This window comes from Mustela erminea, chromosome 12, assembly GCF_009829155.1.
Source record: "Mustela erminea isolate mMusErm1 chromosome 12, mMusErm1.Pri, whole genome shotgun sequence".
In the NCBI taxonomy this organism is placed as follows: Eukaryota; Metazoa; Chordata; class Mammalia; order Carnivora; family Mustelidae; genus Mustela; species Mustela erminea.
The window spans coordinates 20,145,135-20,166,016 of record NC_045625.1 but is presented as its reverse complement, the minus strand read 5'-3'; the positions used below and the strand labels follow the sequence as shown (position 1 = coordinate 20,166,016).

The 20,882-nt window shown below is 42.7% G+C and overlaps 2 protein-coding genes across 7 annotated transcripts in view; one reads left to right on the top strand and one right to left on the bottom strand.

The window, feature by feature from the left end:
• The window catches only part of FKBP15 (FKBP prolyl isomerase 15), a 53,826-nt gene extending 48,845 nt beyond the window's left edge, over positions 1-4,981 (bottom strand). For all 6 annotated transcript variants that reach the window (XM_032308224.1, XM_032308225.1, XM_032308227.1 and 3 more), the window contains exon 1: positions 4,828-4,981. In XM_032308224.1, the coding sequence (XP_032164115.1) occupies positions 4,828-4,880 (53 nt within the window). In that variant the 5' untranslated portion in view covers positions 4,881-4,981. The remainder of the gene's footprint in view (positions 1-4,827) is intronic.
• Positions 4,982-5,153: 172 nt separating this feature from the next.
• The window catches only part of SLC31A1 (solute carrier family 31 member 1), a 43,547-nt gene continuing 27,818 nt past the window's right edge, over positions 5,154-20,882 (top strand). Inside the window, exon 1 of the mRNA XM_032308234.1 lies at positions 5,154-5,316. The gene's annotated coding sequence lies outside the window, so the exon portion shown is untranslated. The remainder of the gene's footprint in view (positions 5,317-20,882) is intronic.

Here is a 20,882-nt window from a genome sequence, read left to right as displayed (position 1 = left end):
AGTTTCAGTATGGATATGGATCTTGGATTTGCTGTTTTCATTTTGCTATTTTTTTTTAAGGGAAAAATTAATGTCATATGTAAACTATGTTTCCATAGATGCTCTAAAGGCCAGCCAGTGATGACTGCAAAATCAATCCAAAAGTCAGGTCAATCCAATTATCTTTCAGATCCTTTCGCTTTCCTTTCTTTTTTTTTTTTTTTCTTTAAGATTTATTTATTTTTGAGAGAGAGAGAGAGAGAGAGAGAGAGCACACATGTGGGTGTGCATGAAAAGGGAGCGGGCAAAGGGAGAAGGAGAAGCAGGTTCCCACTGAGCAGGGAGTCTGAGGTGGGACTCAGTACCTGAGCCGAAGGTAGATGCTTAGCTGACTCAGTCACCCAGGTACCCTCCATGATATTTTCTATTAATATTTTTAAATGAACTCTATAGACTTACGGGCGTTAAGTTTCTTGTAAATTATTATTTTTCCCATTTCTAAAGTATTCTCAAATGCACATATTTCTCTATGTTACCAAGAATGGGCTTGCCAACTCTGGACTTGAGTCTCTATGTTTATAATTCACAGGAAAAGTCATTATGGCATTAATTAATTTAAAAAAAATGTTAGCCAATACATTTAGTTGCCAAAGTCTTTACCTAAACTTAGCTTTATACTCCTTTTCTTTTCTCATCAAAAACGGTAATACAGGGGCACCTGTGTGCCTCAGTCAGTTAGGCATCTGCCTTTGGCTCAGGTCATGATCCCAGCGTCCTGGGATAAACCCCAGGTCAGGTTCCCCGTTCAGTGGGAGGCCTGCTTCTCCCTCTCCCTGCCACTCCCCCTGTCCATGCTCTCTTTCTCTCTGTAAAATAAATAATCTTTAAAAAAAAAAAAAAAAGGTAAAACATAGAAGTTATACTATATTCATGTATTTTTAAGAAACAGGCATTCTTTTTGCTGTTAAAGTATTTCTTTTGTAAACTATGGCATCAAACATCTACTTCTACAATAATAATAATGGGCACATGGCAATGTAGCGGAAATCTGCTTGCCTGATTTCAAATCCAGGCTCTTTCACTTTTTAGCTGTGTGACTCTGAACAACTTACCTCTCTGACTCTTAATTTCCCATGTACAAAATGGGTATGATAGTAAAAACTACCTAATAAACGGGTAGGGAAAACTAAATATGATAATATATATTTATTACTTGGCATGGTACCTGGCACAGAGTAAGGACACAGTACATGTTTTATATACATGTGCACATATCCTATTACCTTGAAATGTCCCTTGGACTCAGATTACTCCTCTAAGGGAAATGGCATGATCAATCAATGCACAATTGACCTGCAACTATAAAATGCTATTAGCTGAAATGAAGTGCCATACATTTAGCACATTCACGTTATTTCTTCACTTCAAAGTCATGATGGTAGGAAAAGAGCATCTGGAAGGGTAAACATGGATTTGAAAAGGCCTGGAAACTTGGAACACAGATTACCAATCATCTCAACAGCCATCTCAGGCACTAATATTCCCACTTCTACCAGGCTTGAATATCCTAAATGGAATCAAAACACTTGAAAATTAATAAGCAAGTATATTTACAGCAAACTACAGTTATAAGAGGAAGTCGAAAGCAGCTGCAATACTTACTGTCATATGTTCTACTTCCTCAGGAAAAAACAAAGAAGGAATAGCTGAATCAGGGACGGTTGGTAAAACTTTCAATATTCTCAATCTTAAATCTGATTTGGTTTCTCTGGTTATTACTGGAAACAAAAATAAGTGATCTGTACAACTTTGTTTACTAAGCCTTCTATCATTCAATTAGCTGCGGTCTGTGTTTAGGAGCACAGTTTTGAAGAAAGATTTAATTTATTTGAGAGACAGAGAGAGAGAGAGAACAAGTGGGTGGAGGGGCAGAGGTTGAGAGCAGGGAGCCCAGCATGGAACTAGATCCCAGGACTCTGCGATCATGACCTGAGCCAAATGCAGACACTTAACTGACTGAGAAACCCAGGCATCCTAGGAGCACAGTTAAACACCTAGAACTAAAATATCTCATGTTCTTGATGGGCCTGATCATAAAAGCGGGATAGCTGAGCCACCAAGAACTATCTCAGGCCAGGAATCTAGAAAAGAACACGTGACTGGTGTTATCTACTCTGTCATTTTCAGTCAGTTGCAGACTGCTTGTTGCATAAAAGTTGGGAGCTTTGGGGCACCAGGGTGGCTTAGTGAGTTAAAGGCTCTGCCTTTGGCTCAGGTCATAATCCCAGGGTCCTGGGGTTGAGCCCCACATCAGGCTCTCTGCTCAGCGGGGAGCCTGCTCCCCCACCCCTGCCTGCCTTTCTGCCTATTTGTGATATCTGTCAAATAAATAAATAAAATCTTAAAAAAAAAAAAAAAGTTGGGAGCTTTCACATTCATTTACAGACTTCTCTCAGATATTTTCACCTAGGGAAGAATGTGAATTTACAGTATCTCTTATAGGGGCGCCTGCGTGGCAGCAAGGTATAGAACAAATGCTCACTCTTCTATACCTTGGCATATTTGCCAAAGTATACGTAAATGCTCACTCGGTATTATAAGTTGTACAAAGAGAAGGCAAGCACTGTTGACTTCTTCCCTTGATAGGTTTTTTTTTTTAAAGATTTTATTTTTATTATTAGAGAGAGAGAGACCACGTGTACACAGGAGCCGGGGCAGGGGTGCAGAGGTAGAGGGAGAAACAGATTTCCTCCTGAGCAGGAAGCCTAACAAAGGGCTTGATTTCAGGACCTAGAGATCAGGACGTGAGCTGAAGGTAGGTGCTTAACTGACTGAGCCACCCAGGCACCCCTCTTGATAAGTTTTTAAAAACAGAAATAAAATACTAATTCTCAAGGTGGCAACAGTTTGTTTCAACCAAAATTTTTAAAGGCCATGAAACAATTATAATCTTTCCCATTGATTGTTAAGCTTGCTCTGTAGTTTCAGCTTGCATGGCCATATTTGCAGTAACTCACCATCATACAGAGTGTTCTGCCTGTATTTGGTTCTGATTTCTCTATATCCTTACCAGCACATTACTGTCTTTTTTTTAAAAAATATTTTATTTATTTATTTGACAGAGATCACAAGTAGGCAGAGAGGCAGGCAGAGAGAGAGGGAGAAGCAGACTCCTTGCTGAGCAGAGAGCCTGATACGGGTCTGAATCCCAGGACTCTGGGATCATGACCTGAGCTGAAGGCACAGGCTTCAACCCACGGAGCCAACCAGGCACCCCCATTACTGTCTCTTCGATAACAGCCATTCTAGTGGGTGTGAGATGGCATCTCTTTGGCTTTTATTTGAATTTCCTTAATAACTAATGATGTTGAGCATCTTCTTACGTACTTACTGGCAATTTGTACATCTTCTTTGGAGAAATATCTATTCAGATCTTTTGCTCATTTGAAATTGGGTTCATCTCTTTATTTTTCATTTGAATCTATTTATTAGCTCATTAAATTTTTTTAAATAGGTGAATTAAGCCTAAATCAAAAAGGTGACTACACAGTCAACAGCAGCAGGCTGGACTATGTGGAAATTTTAGTCAGTGTTTTGGGTGTAACCAGGTAAAAGGAGAAAAAGTATCACTTAACTCTAAAATAACTGAGCAACTGAAAGAACCCAAAGCAGAACTAAGTGGACGTAGACCATCTGAAGTGAGAGCAGGGGTGTACAGGGTGATAAGGGTGAAAAAACGACTTAAGGTAGGTAATATACAGCCAGTCATAGTGCAAGTCAAAAGATCCTATTCAACGCCAAAAGAGAGACAATGTCATTTTATGATCATTCTTGTACTGAACTCTCCAACAGAAGCGACTTGAGAACAGGCACAGAAGCTTAATCATTTTTGTAACCTCTTAGCAGTAAGGTGAGGAGTGTAGGCTGGTGTATTCATAGTTCTTCTGTACATTCTTTAAATCGCTTAAACATGTGTTCAAAGAAAGGGCTCTGCAAGGATCAGGATTGGCAGCTCACTTTCAAAGGAGTCAAGCTGTCTACTGACACAACATGAGGGAAAAGGCTAAACTGATCATGGGAAAAGACAAGACCCTGCCTCCTGAAGTCTTGCACCCCAGGCTGGTATATATAACGACTGGGGGCAGGGGATAGCGACTGCAGTCTCTTACATTGGTTTTAAGCTTTAAAGTGCAATTCCACAGCTATCATTCATTCAACAGGCACTTCTGGAGCACACATGGCGTACTGCGCTGAGCGCTAGACACAGATGAACAGCAAAAGCGGTTCTCTGTTCCGTCAGGGTTCATAATCTAATAAATTCGGTGTTGCAAGGATAGACGTGATCAGCCTAGCTGTGGTAATAAGGAAGAGAAAGCAATGCATTCTGCCTGGGTCTGTGAGAGAAGGAAAGCCCCAAAAGGTGACATCGGGCTGGGCCTGGAAGGATGCTGGAGCGGACCCACAAGGGCCAATTCTGAAGTGTCACTGCTTTGTCCACGGGGAAGGGTAAGTCTCCTATCGGTCCCAACTCACTCCTATAAAAACTCTGAGGCAGATGCTGTCATCAGTAATCACCTCCACTTCACAGAAGGAGAAACTGACCCACAAAGCAAAAGGCGAACCCCAGGGCCATAGTGAGTGACAAGGGACATGCCAGTTCCAGAATCGAGGTGGACAGACACGGCACAGATTCGAGCTCTGCCCGGATTCTGAAACCTGTAGAGCACCGGAATGTGGCAGGGGTCTGGACCCGGAAGTTGGGAAGAAGTCTGATAAGACTGCGACCCCATCAACCATTTGCCCAGTTCTCTCATTACGTCCTCTGTCCTACGCTTCCCAGTCACTCACCCGCCGCTAGGAGAGAGAAAGTCGGTGTCATCTTCGTCTCCCGCACCGAACATCGCGGTGCCTTTCGTCCAGCGGTAGGAGGGAAGCAAGAGTGTTTTCGGGCCTTTCACCGCCGACGTCGTGAAATGCCGCGGCGGCGTGCTGCTTTCCGGCAGGACGAATTCTCGCACGGTGGCTCAGCGGGGAGGGGTCTAGGCTCCGGAGAAGGTGGGGGAAAGGCAAATGGGAGGTCCTCACGGGCACGCGCGCCCGTGACGTAAGGCTTCACCAGCCTGCAGAGGCGGTGAAATCCGCGGGAGCTCCGAAATCCTGCACACGGATTGGTCGACGAGTCAGGGGGCGGGGCAGGGGCGGGAATCAGCGGCCTCGGTGGCGGTCGTGGACACGTCGAGCCCGGCAGAAGTGGAGGGGGCTTCGGAAGAGTCGCGGGGGTGGTGACGGGTTAAGGTTCTAAGAGGGAGGTGCCGGTGGCGAGACTCGATCTGGAAGGTAAGCACTGACGGTCGGTCCCCCACCCCTGGCATGGGCACAGTCCTTTCTCCCTGGGGACAAGGACCCTCCACGCCACTCTTCTCCGCTCTGCGAAAGGAGAAAGGGCCCGGGACTGGCAGTCTGGAGGCTGAGCTTTCGGCCGGGCCCCTACAGTGACATAGCTAGAGTGACCTTGGGGCTGGGTGCTTGGTGCCTCACTTTCCCCGTCTATAAAACGGACCTGTCGTTCCTCTCGCTTGTCCCCTGTGGCCGCCGTCCCTATTTATTCAACGGGCTCTTTCTCCAGTGTTTCTCGGTGCCGGCTGGTCAGGAAGCTTTTAGACCTCAGAGGTCATCGAATTCAATCCCAGTCTCCTCATAATCCCAGAATTTGCAATAGGGAAAGGGAGTAATAAGCACTTGGAGGACTAGTCCGAGGTCATACAGAGTAAAGGGCGGACTGGGGCTGGATCCCTAGTCTCTTGATTCAGGACTTCGTAAGCTGATGGATGAAAAAGAACCTTATCAACTCTTAAGTACTGTGCGTCCTTACAAAGTGGTTATTGCTAGACTCTGGCGTACATTTGGAGAGAATTCCCCTCCCTATCCAGGTGAGGTGCAGAAGAGCAGGGATATTCTGGGGATAAGTGATGGAAGAGAGAAACCTTTAGAAGCGAAAATCCCCAGTCCCAGTCTTGGTCTGGGTTTTGCTTAGTTGTTGTTGTGGGTTTTTTTCTGTTTGTTTTGTTTTTGTTTTTGTTTTTTGCCACAGACCGAAGTCAACATCAGTTGGTAGGGACTTATCTTCTACAGTTTCCACCTTCTCTGTAATCTTGTATAAGTATTTCTGGTATAATTCTTCAGACCATCTCCAGGTAAGCCTGGTTTAGCCAATGTGTGGGTAAGCCTGTAGTGTGTCACTGTATCATCCGTTTCCATAGCTCTCAACTGGAGTTGTTTCCTGCGGAGCTTCTCTTGATCAGGTTAGGACAACAGGTGTCCCTTACCTGGGTGTTTTAGTCTGTTAGCATGAAATTGAAGTGAAATGATTGGTAGGATTCAGCTCCTAGAGAACTTTGTACTTCTTGTATTTCTTCCCTTGTTCTGTTTTTTATTACAGTTTTTGTGCTTGTACTAAATTGTAAGCTCCTCAAGGACAGGGACAGTTTTATTCATCTTGATGTCACCTGTGTCACAGAGCACTCTGCCTTCTTGACCATAATGGATTCTTACTCTTTTTTAGACTGAGTAATGGAATTCATCTTTATTCCCATTCCTTAATTTATGCTCTTGGGATTTTTTTTCACTTGTGAGCCAGAGAACCATGCAATGGCTCTTGCCTTCCAGAAAGATAAAAATGCTGTACTAGCTGTGAACTAGTTGAAGATAATTTTACTGTTGTTTAAAGCTCTAGGGGAGGGGGAAAAGGGGGTTGGAATAGCTAGAAATAGTATATGTAGCTCTGATTTTTGTTAGTAAAGGATTCCTCTATTAAACTAAGAGACAAGGCTGTTGTCTGCTTCCTGTGTCCATTTTATAGATTAAGATGGTTAAAGCAGTGAAGGCTGACAGTGTGAAAACAGTGATGGAACTGGAATCTAAGCACTAGAACTGGAACCCTTTGCAGTAGCTCTGTTTAGAGTATGAACTTGGCTACCTCTCAGGAGAGGGAGAATGAACTGCCTAAGTGACATCACTTTTTCTAACCCCTTTCCTCAGTGCTGGTCATTGTCATTCTAGAAACATCTAGAAACATCTGAATTGTGCTTTAGAAAAAAAAATTCCTGAAAAATCATTTGAATGCTAATCCTGAATTCTTGAGTTGGGGATGTTTTTCATCCAGGGCATTTAAATAGCCTTTTTAGACATGCTGGATCAGCATTTTTGGCAGTTGGGACACAGCAAATATGCATGCCCAGGTCACCACTGTGGGAACACAGCTACTAGTTCTGATCAGCAGTATGAGAAAGTGGTGAGGTTTCCTCAGTCTTGCACGATTTGAACTGCAGGATTAGGTACATCTAAAAAGCCACTGTCAGGGCACCTTGGTGGCTCAGTGAGTGAAGCGTCTGACTTTTGATTACAGCTCAGGTCATGATCTCAGAATCATAAAATCGATCCCACATCAGGATCCACGCTCAGAGGGCAGTCTGCTTGAGATTCCTTCCCCCTGCTCCTCTCTCCACTTGTGTGCTCTCTCCCTCTCTCTCTCTCTCTCTCAAATAAATAAATAAATAAAATCTTTTTTTTTTAGATGGAAAAAAATTTTCTCAAACAAATTTAATAAGAAGGCACAGTCTTCCTGAATTAGAATATTGGACCAGGAATTTAAAAATCTGAATTCCCATCCCAGGCCTTCTTACTCACTCTGAGCTTGGGCCAGGCTCCTAAACACCTTGCAGAAGGAGTGGTTCAAACCCAGATATCTATTAAGTACTGCTGGGGATACAGAGGTAAGGAAAGCACAGCCCTGATCTCAAGTTTGAATTAAGCATTTTTGTTTGTTTGTTTTGCTCAAACACCCAGTTTTTAGGTGTATTTATAAAATATATCGACCCCTCTCCCCAATAATAGGTCATGACCTATGCCAAAGGCAGATGCTTAACCAGCTGAGCCACCCAGCTTCCTGCTCCACTGGCGGGGGGGCGGGAGGGGGGCAGGGGCGACGACTTCTCTGTCTCCTCTGCCACTCCCCCTGCTTGTGCACATGCACGCTCTCTTTCTCTCCCTCTGTGTGGCAAATAAATAAATAAAATCTTTTTTTTTTTAAATTATCAGAATTTTGCTATAGAGATGATAATTTTTCTATCCAGGTGTACCCATACTAATCTGTATTAGTGAATGCACTGTAAATATTAAACTATAAAAATTATTAAAGTTCGAAGTTACAACCAGGTTACATGATAGGTGTGATGCTAGCAATATGAATTGAATATAGTTTTGGGGGAATTGGTATAGTGTTTTTTCTGTCCAGTCACTAAAAACAGAAGAATGTCAAACACAATTCAAGAAATATCTGAAAACCTTCTATGTGTAAGGCACTGTTCAGAGTGTTGCCTGGAATAGGAAGATGATTAAGTCATTGTTGTCCTCAAAATGCTTATAGTTGAACAGTGGGGATAGTTGAACTATACAAATAATTGTACTAGAAGACAGCAAAATAAGTCCCATAAGTAGAAGTTAATTATTGTAGGTTTTCAAAGGAAGAAGAGATTGTATCTTATTTGGAGGAGTATGTGGGGTTAGATAATGGGCTTTGAAGATGAGTGGAATTTCAAATGGAAATGAGGAACCATAGTTCTCCAGGTTGAGGGGGTGGCTTTGGCAAAACCACAGAGACAGGAGAGAAAGCACAAATTTCTTACAAGACCAGAGTTGCCCTCTAATTTGATACAATTAGGGCCAATAGTTGGCCAACTAAAAAAATAAGTTAAAATAGGGAATCATACAGTTATTACTTACACACAGACCTTAGCCATTTGATTTTAACTTAAAGCATAAACATCTTTTTGCCAGTCTTTAAAATAAGCCTTTTCTTGGGGTGTGGGCCCCAAGGATCTGTGAACTACAGCATGAGGGCCAAACATTGTCCTAGCCTTCTGCCTGTTTCTGTAAATAGTTTTATTGGAACACAGCCATGCTCATTTGTTGACGTATTATCTATGGCTACTTTGGCGTACAAGGTAGGGTTGAGTAGTTGTATGTATCTGTGTGACTCATCTTTATTTAGTCTTTCCAAAGCTTTCAACTTGGTTTTCATACAAACAACTATCAGACCACCGTAGTATAGTAGCTTAATTCTTAAGCTCTGGAGCCAAATTGTTTTGCCATTTATACAGATCTTGGGCACATTGCTCAGTTTTCTCCTTTGGAAAACAGGGACAATGATATAATCTAATTTATAGGGTTCTTGTGAAGATTATAGAAGTCAGTTCATGTAAAGCACTTAGAATAGCATCTGGCAGGTAGCTGCTGTTTTCTCTTGTCACACTTAATTGCTTTATGTAATACTTTATTAAATTTTATTCTTACATTAATAAGCACAACTGGCACAAGTTGATTTCTGAACAGACCTACCTGACACTTGATGAGGACACAATTTCACTGAGGGAGAAAAAGAAGTTTTAATTCCATGATATTAGAGACTAGGCTGGTTAGTGTGTTACCACTTAATAAATCAGTTAAGAGAGTTCTGTGGGATCGTAGGCTAAGAGTATAAAACAACAGAATACCTAGGGAAGTAGCGGATTAAAATTGAAAAGGAGGGGTGCCTGGGTGGCTCAGTGGGTTAAAGCCTCTGCCTTTGGCTTAGGTTGTGATCTCATGGACCTGGAATCGAGCCCCGCATCAGGCTCTCTGTTTGGTGGGGAGCCTGCTTCCCCCTCTTTCTGTGCCTGCCTCTCTGCCTACTTGTGATCTCTCTCTCTGTGCCAAAAAAAAAATATTGAAAAGGAGACTAGGGCCATATTTGTCTAACAGCTTGAAAGCCAAGGGGATAAGTTACTTAGCTATGTAGGAAGTGGGATTATTTATTCTAAATGACATGATTGATATGAAAAAAATCCAAGTGGTTTAGGAGTATATGACATAAAAAGTAAGTTTCCTGTGTAAGTATATGCTTCATCTTTCTTTCTTTTTTTTCTTTCTTTCTTTCTTCCTTTCTTTCTTCCTTTCTTTTCGAATATTTTATTTTTAAGAACTCTTTCCACCCAGCATGGGGCTCAAGCTCATAGCCCCAAGACCAGGAGTCCTATACTCCACTGACGGAGCCTGCCAGGTACACCTCCACTTCATTTTCCTAGTAGTCCCTAGAATGTGGAGTTGGTGAGGATTGAATGAGATAAGGCATGGTAAACACTACTTGGGAAAAAGGTATTAGTCCTTAAAAGCTGCAATCCAGTTTTTCTTTGGATTAAAGTTACAATTTTGCATTGAGAATAATAAAGGTTCTAAGTGTTTACAATGACAAGATGACTTTAAGTAGTGAAGATGTCAGATAAGTCAGTGACCAGGCATCCCCCAGGTAACTTTGCCATTTAAAGTTAGCAAGCCAGGGGGTGCCTGGGTGGCTCAGTGGTGAAGCAGTGTAGATCTTGATCTCAGGGTCATGAGTTCGAGCCCACTTTAAAAAAAAAAAGTTGGCAAGCCAGGCAAGACTGGGGAAAAGGGAGGGAAGAAGACAGGGCAGGTTGATGATATGGGCCCTCCCACATGCAACTTTAGCATAATAAAGCCATTTAGAAAGTCAAAAGTCCTCTGTAGTTTGCTACAAGAGTCATCAAGAGGCTAATAATACTTAATATATTAAAACGAGCCATTTATGCCAAAAGAAAGCTTATAGTAGGGGCTGGGAAGGAAATGCTTTTGAAGTTCCGTGGCTTTGAGTGGTATTTCAGCTTTAGGTAACATCCCCAAGCAGAGGAGGGGCCCATCCTAGGAATGCAAAGCACTGCGGAAAAGGAAAGGGTTGAGAAGGGTCCACCCTACCTCTTTTCCTTTACACAAAGGCCTTAGGCTTTTGTATACAATCTGCTTTTGTAGGTTGAGAACTTATGCAGTACAGCATAGTGAGATAGAAACATGCATTACGAAAGTAAACAAGAGAAATTATTTGGAGGGAATCTATACCTTATAGAGAGCAAATCTAGCAACCAGTGAGATGTTAGAGGACCTTTTCAGCCAGGTTGAGTCTTCCTTCAAACAGGTAGTAGAAGTGTTAATGAGACTGTGCTGAGTGGTCACAGTTTTGAAGCAGTAGAGCACCTACAACTTAGTCTTTTGGTTTTCAAAATCAAAGTTAAAGGCCTGCTGCTAACTATGTACTTGCAGGCCCCCATTCCTCTCTCCTACCTTTTTTCCTCCCTACCTTTTCTGATGACTTTTTATCAGCTCCCACACAACCTTTTGCAGGATCTGTATCTCAGTACAGCATATACTGGTTTTCATTATTTGTATGTATCCCTTCTCCAGACTGGGCTTCTTGAGGATAGGGGTTCATCAGAGTTCCATCACCCCGTAAGTACACAGTACATTTGAGTGAATGAATGATGAGAGTGAGTTCCTCAGAGTCACACAGATAAGTCCCAGATCTAGAACCCAGGGCTTCTGATTCCTAGCCCAGTACTTTTCCACCACACAATGCAGCCTCCATCTGAGGTATTAAACAACTTTTCTCATTTTTGTGTATATTTTTTCAGAGCATTTTCATTAAATCATCCTTTATTAATTAAAAGGAGGGCGGAGGGGCGCCTGGGTGGTTCAGTCAGTTAAGCATCAGACTCTTGATTTTGGCTGAGGTCATGATCTCAGGGTTATAAGATCAAGCCCCACGTTGTGCCCAAGCTGGGCTGGGTGGTGGTGGTGGGGGGGGCTCTGCTTAAGATTCTTTCTTTCCCTCTTACTCTGCCCCTCTACCTGTGTGCACACACCCTCAATAAATAAATCTTTTTTTTTTAAGGGGAGAGGGAGGAGTAAAATACTATTTAAAATGTTTTCTAGTTTCTGCCTCACACCAAATTAATTCCCAGTATTCACAGGCAAACCAATAACATTATGATCTAGATGATTAAAATCCTGTATAACGTTAACTAAAAGAGAATTTAGGGACGTCTGGCTGGTACAGTCAGTAGAGCATGCGACTCTTGATCTCACGGTCATGAGTTCAAACCCTACATTGGCATGGAGCCTACCTTAAAAAAAAGGAAAATTTAAGCAAGGGGAACCTTTGTCTGCCTTTGATTATAACAGGAAGGCAGTTAAAGCAGTGTTTTGGTGATGTGTGTTTATCTGATTAGCTTGTGTTCTTTAAATCCAAGTGTAAGAGGCTCTATACTTTAAGTAACATGAAAGTGAGCCCTATGTGTGACTGGGACATCTCCTTTTAGAGATTAATTCTGTCGTCTAATGAGTAAGCAAACTATTACTAATTATATTCCATCCTTACTGTACCTTAGAAAGTATTTCAACATATTTGATCCTTACCTTACAACCCTGAGATTGACATAGTGTAGGTATTTTTATGTTCATTTTGCAAAAAAAAAAAAAACTAGCCCTTGTTGGGTTTAAGTGATTTGCTTTGTGTCCTGTGGCTGACGTATGGCGCTTGTGTCTGTAGCTCAGAGCCTCTCATGTCTAGTCCAGTGCTTTTTATACTCTTATCACACTGTCTATAAAACACTGAAATCTACATAAATCATACTAAAGCATGCACGGTTAGCACGTTGGAAACGTATCAAGACTACAAAAGGATCCAGTCGGAGGGTACGAAAGGGTGTATCTCGTGATTGCTGGATTTCAGGATATGGCTTAGCCAACAACAAAGGGTGTCCGAGAAATGGAGTATAGTAGCTGAGAGATCCACTCCCCTTGGACTTAGGCCCTTCTGTCATTGCATAACTAAAAGACCTTTTCAGTTTGTTTGCTTGACATATCAAATTTGAGTTGTCCTATTCACACCAGGCAAATAATTGCTTCACTAAAGGCCTTTGTGAAGAATGTACTTGTATACTTGATCTTCTTTGTACAGAAAGGTGAGAGTGGGCAAGAGAAACAGGAATGTCTATGTTATTTGTCACTAAAACAGGAAATGTAAAGCTCAGAAATTCCCCCTGCTTAGCTGCTTGCCAACAGACCCTCCTGGAGAAATGGGAGGTTTGGGGTAAGTGATTAGACCACTGTTACAGAAGCCTTATAGGAAAAGTAGATGGTATGGGTTCAGTGACTAAAGAGTATATTAGGGTCATTGTTTAATAACGTGGGCCTCAGCTTCTTCACCTGTAAATTAGGGGAGTTGTACTTAATAATGTAATTTTTGAAAATAGGAAATATATTCACATGGTTCACAATTCAAAAGATACAGAAGGATATTTAGTGAAAAATGTTCCTTCTACTCCTACCCACATCTGACCAATTGCCCTCCTACAAATCACAATGTTATCTCTTTCTTATGCTCTGACCCCTAGGGATAGTATAGGTGTTTATAAATAATGTATATATACTTTTAACCCTATTGAATTTTTTTTACAAATGCTCTCATACAGCACACCTGCTTTTTTTAATCTCATAACTTGGAGATCATTCATGTAAGTATATAAAGAGTTTCTTCATTCTTTTTTTTTTTTTAAGATTTTATTTATTTATTTGACAGAGAGAGAGATCCCAAGTAGGCAGAGAGGCAGGCAGAGGGAGAAGCAGGCTCCCTGCTGAGCAGAGAGCCTAATGTGGGGCTCGATGCCAGGACCCTGAGACCATGACCAGAGCCGAAGGCAGAGGCTCAACCCACTGAGCCACCCAGGTGCCTACGAGTTTCTTCATTCTTATTTATGGTTGCAAAGTATACCATTTTATGGAAATATGATAATTTATTTAATCCATACCTAATCAATAAATATTTATGTTGTATTTTCAGTATTTTGCTATCACAGTCCTATGACAGATAACTTTGTTCATATAACATTTGATACATGTGTCAGTGTGTCTTTAGGACAGATACATCTGATCCTTGAACAAAATGGATTTGAACTGTGTGATTCCACTTACAGGTGAATTTTTTTACAATATAGCACTGTAAGTGTATTTTCTTTTCTTTATGATCTTCTTAATAATTTTATTTTCTCTAGCTTACTTTTTAAAAAAAAAAATATTTATTTATTTTTGAAAAAGAGAAAGAGAAAAAGAGAGCAGCAGCAGGGGGAGGGGTAGATGGAGAAGCAGGCTCCCTAGCCTAATGTGGGGCTTGATCCCAGGACCCCGGGATCATGATCTGAGCCAAAGGCAGATGCTTAACCGACTGAGCCACCCAGGTGTCTCTCTAGCCTACTTTATTGTAAGAATAAAGTATATAATATGTATAAGGTACAAAGCATATTAATCGACTATGTCATCAGCAAGGTTTCCAGTTGACAGCAGGCTCTCAGGAGTTCAGTTTTGGAGAGTCAAAAGGTATACAGAGATTTTTGACTGCTTCGAGGTTGGTGTCCCAACCACCATGTTGTTCAAGGGTCAACTGTATTTAGATGTGGAATTACTGGCTCAAAGTATCTGTACATCAGACAGATAATTAAACACTCTTCTACTTTTGGTATTCTATGAGATTTTAATTGTGAATGAACAGCTAAAGAGATGGGAAGGTATCATTTTCTTGAAACATCTTAATTTTTTAAATTGATTTCTTCATTTGAGAGAGTGTGTGTGGGAGGAGCAGAGAGAGAAGGAGAGAGAGACTCCCAAGCCGACTCCCTGGTGAGTGCAGAGCCTGAAATGGGGCTCAGCCCCACTACCCTGAGATCATAACCTGTGCTGAAATCAAGAATAAGACACTTAACTAACTGAGCCACCCAGGCGCCTCTGAAGCATCTTAATTTTTATCTCTTGTTATTCAGAAACTACATCTTTAAGTAAGGGCTAAGTATAGACAACCTCACCGAAATAATGTTTAATTACAAATTTGACCAAAGTCACCTACTACATCACGATCCTATAGATTTTTCTAGTGCTGTTCAGTGTGCTGTATCACTCAGGAGTTAATTTGAATTAACTGAATTAATTTGAATTAATTTGAATTTGAGTTAAGGTGAATGTTACAAACTCAGGACAAAATGGGACGGGCTTCTAACTACTTTCACCAATACTTACCACACAGAGGATTCAGAAAATTAGCTATTTATTGCAGTCCATCCATGTAAGGAATGAAAGTGGAAAATCAAGGAAGAGAGGATAACTGAAATGTCTTTTAGTGTGTGGTTTTCACTGGCTTGCCAGGTTTTTGGTGATTGTGGAAAGTGATAATTTTGTGAAATGAGTGGTACCCATTTCAGATGTCTTTTTGAGGAACTAGAGACCACAAAGCAGATCAGAAATCTGTCATCCCCCTGTGCTTCTTTTTTTTTTTTTTTTTTAAAGATTTTATTTATTTATTTGACAGAGAGAAATTACAAGTATACTGAGAGGCAGGCAGAGAGAGAGAGAGAAGGAAGCAGGCTCCCTGCTGAGCAGAGAGCCCGATGCGGGACTCGATCCCAGAACCCTGAGATCATGACCTGAGCCGAAGGCAGCGGCTTAACCCACTGAGCCACCCAGGCGCCCATCCCCCTGTGCTTCTTGACTAAACCTACTCATCTTCCATTTCTCACCTCCATCATTCTCTATGTGCCTTAAGCCATTTGTGAAATTTGTTCTGTAAATAGGTTTCAATCAGAGCCTCTATCTTCTTCATCTCTGTATTTCCGATAGGCCCTGGGCAGAGGGTACTTGATAAATACTCATTGAATTGAGTTGGGTAGATGTCAGGGTGTTCTTTCCTCTGTTTGGCTCTGAAGGTGCCACATCTTTCCTTTTCTCGCCATAATGTGAACACCTTCCAAGCCACCCCTCTGCACACCTAGTATGATTTAGGAAGGGACAAAAGGCCAAGTAAACTATTTTAAAGAAGGGTGTGTGCATGTGTGTTCGGTTTGGTGTTTAAGGAAGTGTACACACACTTTCCTTTTGGCTCCCACTGCCATTCCTTGTGCTGCGGTTAAAAATTCGGACCTCACTTACTTAGCTACATGTTAGTGGGAGCTGTGGAATTAGACATACTCAAAGAAATAACCTAGGAATAGTCAACTCAAAATAAACATGTATCTTTTTATTCCCACAAATCTCATGTGTATGAAATCATAAAGATAAAAGGGAATACTAGATGAATACAAACTCTGGCTTATAAGTAATGTTGTACATTTAGAAGAGACAATTGAATCAGTGTTGGCTTTTCTAATTTTGGAATAATGCTTTGAGTACGTAGACACTCTGTGGGATAGGAGGTGGCTCAGCTCACTTGTGCACTCTTAACTCCCAAAGTTACAGGTGAGAGGATGACAGGCCGCATGTGCAGCTTTCCCAGGTAGGTCCCATCTTTTCAAATATAAACTTTCTTGAATGCCAGGCTCCCAAGGGACATTACTTTTGGGTAGCTTAAGGTGGATGTCTCACTAGGCTTCCTTCTGCCTGTTACTTGTACAAGGGCCGTTAAGTTTTCTAGCAACTGACCACAAAGAGAGTTTTCTTTATTATGGTTTCAGAAATACCACAGTGTGTATGGTCCTATGTTGTAGCTTAGAATTAAAGGGCATAATTAGTACCCCTTCCCTGCTCTTAAAAACTAGGATGTAGAAAAGATGGGATTGACAAAAACATAATGTATCATATTGGCAAAAACATAATATGTCAGGCGCCCTTAAAGTTTATGTTCTTAAAAAATGTATATGACATTCGAGGGAAATGCAAACACAAACTGGACGCTTGAAGATATTAAGGAATTATTGTTAATTTTTCAGGTGAGTTAATGGTATTGTATTTTGTTTTGTTTCTTCTAAAGTCCCCTTCTTGGAGCACCTGGGTGGCTCAGTGGGTTAAGCCTCTGCCTTCAGCTTGGGTCATGATCTCAGGGTCCTGGGATCGAGCCCTCGCCCCTCAAGGACGACAAGAAGCCCCAGTTCGGATGCATCTTCTCTCTCTTTATTTCCGCAAGTCTACACTTATATACGCTTACATGACCAATCAGTGAGCAGGGTACAGGAGGGAGCGAATCAGGCTGTGCACCTAAACGAACAACTTCGCTAGCAACCAATGCTGTTTACTTCCTCTTTGGGCATTCCACTTAGTCTCACGAGGCAATCCTAACCTGGCAACTAGCCAGGCACCATCTTTTAATGGCAGAGGCCGCCCTGGCCAGGGGCCTGCCTCCGACATCTCCCCCTTTTTTCTTTTGTGGCAGGGATCGTGCCTGTTTTAGGTTGTCAGTGGCAGGGAATATCCTTACCCGTCATCAGACGGCAGATATCAATGATCTGCGTCCTGTCTTAGGTTGGTATATTTCCCCCACCAATCTTACCCGTCGTTGACTACCGATCCAGCATACTTAGCGACACTTGGGGGGATGTTCCAGCCTCGATGGCTAACAAAGCCTGCAGCATGGCTTGCTGTTGCCTATGTTGCTGTCGCCTCCAAATATTAGCAGAATCAAGCCCACTACAAGGATTGTCATCAGACCACTTATGCTAGCCCATTGTTTCGTAAAGGTTAACACATCTTGCAATGTTTTGATTATCTTTGGGAGGGTTGCAAGCTCAACTCTGGTGTTATTTATCCTTGTTATGCCTAGTAGCAGGTGCTGAGTATAGTTTTGGAATTCTGCGGACTAATTCCCCCGCAAGTATTGGGAGAGCTGTCAGGAGACATTCTGTTAGTCACTCATATTAGTATAGGCTATGGGAGTTACACAAATTGCCGGGAAGGGTACTATACATCCCAGTCCCAGTAGGGCCCCCCATATGTCCACTTGTTCTTGAACCAAATCCACTCTCTGCTTGACTATCAGGATTTCTGCTTGCAGATGTGCATTGATCTGAGTCTATGTTTGAAGGGCAGCCGCTGTTCCTTCTGCAAGGGTGTCCACAGCTTCCGCAGTGGGTATAGTTGTAGCGAGAGAGACTGCTGCTGCCGTGGCAGCTGCTGTAGATATAGCCAATGCTGTCACAACAGCGGCTGTGATACCAAAATCTCTCTTCTTTCTGGATAGCACCACCGGTAACTTGTCCTCTGGAATGGAAACTGGGATAGGAACATGGGTAGGGATACGCATAATCACAGCCAGCTTGAAGGCCGTGACATTCCAGCACTGGGAAAGATAGCAATTCTTAGTGCAATTCAACGTATCATTCAGCTCGCTAGCATTTGTTACGAGGAAAAGAAATGGTGGCGAGACCCATATGGGAGTGGGCTGATAAGTAATATTATTGGGACAAGACACATTAACTGTTGTCTCAAAGATACTAGAGTCATTTTGTTTATAAGAACAGTTGAGGAATTTGCCACCATTTAACATGGACACTGCTGAGATATCAGTACATGCTCCTAGCAAGTTACAGATCTGCCATGCATCAAAGGGAGAGGAGGGAATATGAGAGAAGAGTTAGTCACTGGTAAAGGATATGGCCATGCTTTAACCACTGCTCACAGCTCTCTGCCTTGAGTCTGCCGCAGGAGGTGTAGCATCCCCAGAGTTATCATCAGAATCTTCAGCATCATGACTGGTGTTCGGAGGCAAGGCTGCACGCACCAGCCGCTCTGGGATCCAAATTGGAGCCTCCTTTTCCTGTGGAAAAACACATACAGACCCCCTACTCCATACTAACACTGGATCTGGTCCATTCCACTTTCCTGTGAGGATGTCCCTCCAAAGTACTAAAGGCTTAGGGGAAGCAGCAGCATCACTTGCATGTCTGTCTGCAGCTGATTGACCCGTTTTGTCCAACGTTAAAAATTTCAAAATAAAGAGAATGGTGTTGAGCTTATCTTTAGGGGACCTGAAGGTGTCCCCTATTCCCCCTTTTTGTTTATAAAGCGCATTTTTTATTGTAAGATGCGCGCGCTCCACAACACCTTGTCCTTGTGGGTTATAGGGTATTCCATGTATCGAGTCAATGTCAGGTTGTTGTAGGAAGGCTTTAAAGGGTTGTGGGCTATAGGCTGGACCATTATCTGTCTTTAATTGGCGTGGCTTCCCCATGCCGCAAAAGCCTGTAGGCAATGGGCAATAACATCTCTGGATTTTTCCCCCGTATGCACTGAGGCGAAAATTATTCCAGAGCAGGTATCTACAGACATGAACATATCTTAACTTTCCAAATTCTGAAACATGTGTGACATCCATTTGCCATATATGATTAGGTAACAAACACTTAGGATTAACCCCCAAGGACGGTGCAGGTAGGAAGATCACGCAGTTTCTGCAGGAGACTACTATGTCCAGTGCCTGTGCTTTTGTTATGTTAAATTTGAGGCGAAGAGTTAAAGCATTCACATGTAACAGCTTATGATAATGTCTCGCCTGTTGCACCGGTCCTCAATGGCAAAGACAAATTCTCCTCTTTCACTTCCTCCAATGCCTCTGCTCCCTCTTGTAGAGCTGATTCACATTTGGGTTTAGGCCCCACCAGGCATCCCCGGACTAAGGTCCATATTGCCAGGGTCCCGGGTGGCAAAGGCATTTTGTTGTCCTGTTTCTTCAAATCCTCCCCTAAGTGGTCCCATTGAGGTATGTTTAGCAAGCCTTCATCTAGGAACCATGGAGCCGCCTTTTCCACTGTATTCAAGAAGGCCTGAGCAGTTTTTGCTTTTAGTGGAATTCCATTGGCTTTCAGCAGGTCTTCTAAAGACCCTTCCAACCGCACTTTAGATACTTCAGATCCCATTATGAACACACAGACAACAGACGTGGACGTTTAAAGACTCGCCGCTAAATTCCGGCTTTAAGGCCACCCCGCTTCTTGTTGCGGACTTGTAAAATCCCGGCTCTAAGGCCGCCCCGCTTCTTATTGCGGACTTGTACAAGTTAATCCCGGCTCTGAGGCCGCCCCGCTTCTTATTGCGGACTTGTACAAGATTCCCACCATTTTGATCGTGGTCCCTTCCCCGCTTACCTGCGGTTTCGATAAGAAAATCCCGGCTCTATGGCCGCCCCGCTTCTTGTTGCGGTCTTGTACAAGTTTCCCACCACCTTTGTCGTGGTTTTACCCTGCATACCTGCGGACTTCTCCCTTGCAAGGTTTTTCTATTTTTACTCCCCGCTTTACCGCGGAATTCCCACTTTTGAACGTGGCTAATGTCCCCGCTTACCTGCGGACCTTTACTCCCCACTTTCCTGCGGATTACCTTGCAAGATTCCTTTATTTAGTTCCCGGGTGCCGGCGCCATTTATCGCCCTCGCCCCGCAAGGACAACAAGACGCCCTGGTTCGGATGCATCTTCTCTCTCTTCTCGCTCCACAAGTCTACACACTTATATACGCTTACATGACCAGTCAGTGAGCAGGGTACAGGAGGGAGCGAATCAGGCTGTGCACCTAAACGAACAACTTCGCTAGCAACCAATGCTGTTTACTTCCTCTTTGGGTATTCCGCTTAGTCTCACGAGGCAATCCTAACCTGGCAACTAGCGAGGCGCCATCTTTTAATGGCGGAGGCCGCCCTGGCCAGGGGCCTGCCTCCGACAGAGCCCCACATCGGGCTCTCTGCTCAGCAGGGAGCGTGCTTCCCCCTCTCTCTCTTCCTACTTGTAATCTCTCTCTCTGTGTCAAATAAATAAACAGAATCTTTAAAAAAAATACAGAAATGAGATACAGAAATACATACAAATAAAATGTTTTAATATCTGAAATTTGCATTAAAATTATGCAGGCCAGGGCAGCTGGGTGGCTCAGTGGGTTAAAGCCTCTGCCTTCAGCTCTGATCATGGTCCTGGGGTCCTGGGATCAAGCCCTGCAAGAGACTCTCTGCTCAGCTCAGCGGGGAGCCTGCTTCCTCTTCTCTCTGTCTCTGCCTCCCTCTCTGCCTACTTGTCTGTCAAATGAATAAATAAAATCTTAAAAAAAATAAAATAAAATTATGCAGGCCATGGGAATGAATGGGATATGGACTAGAAAAGGTTGACCTTGAGTTGATAATTATAGAAGTTGGGCAATGAGTACATTTGGTCTACTTTTGTATATATTTGAAATTTTTTTGATAAGTTATGATATCTTATTTAGTGTTTCTTGATTATGA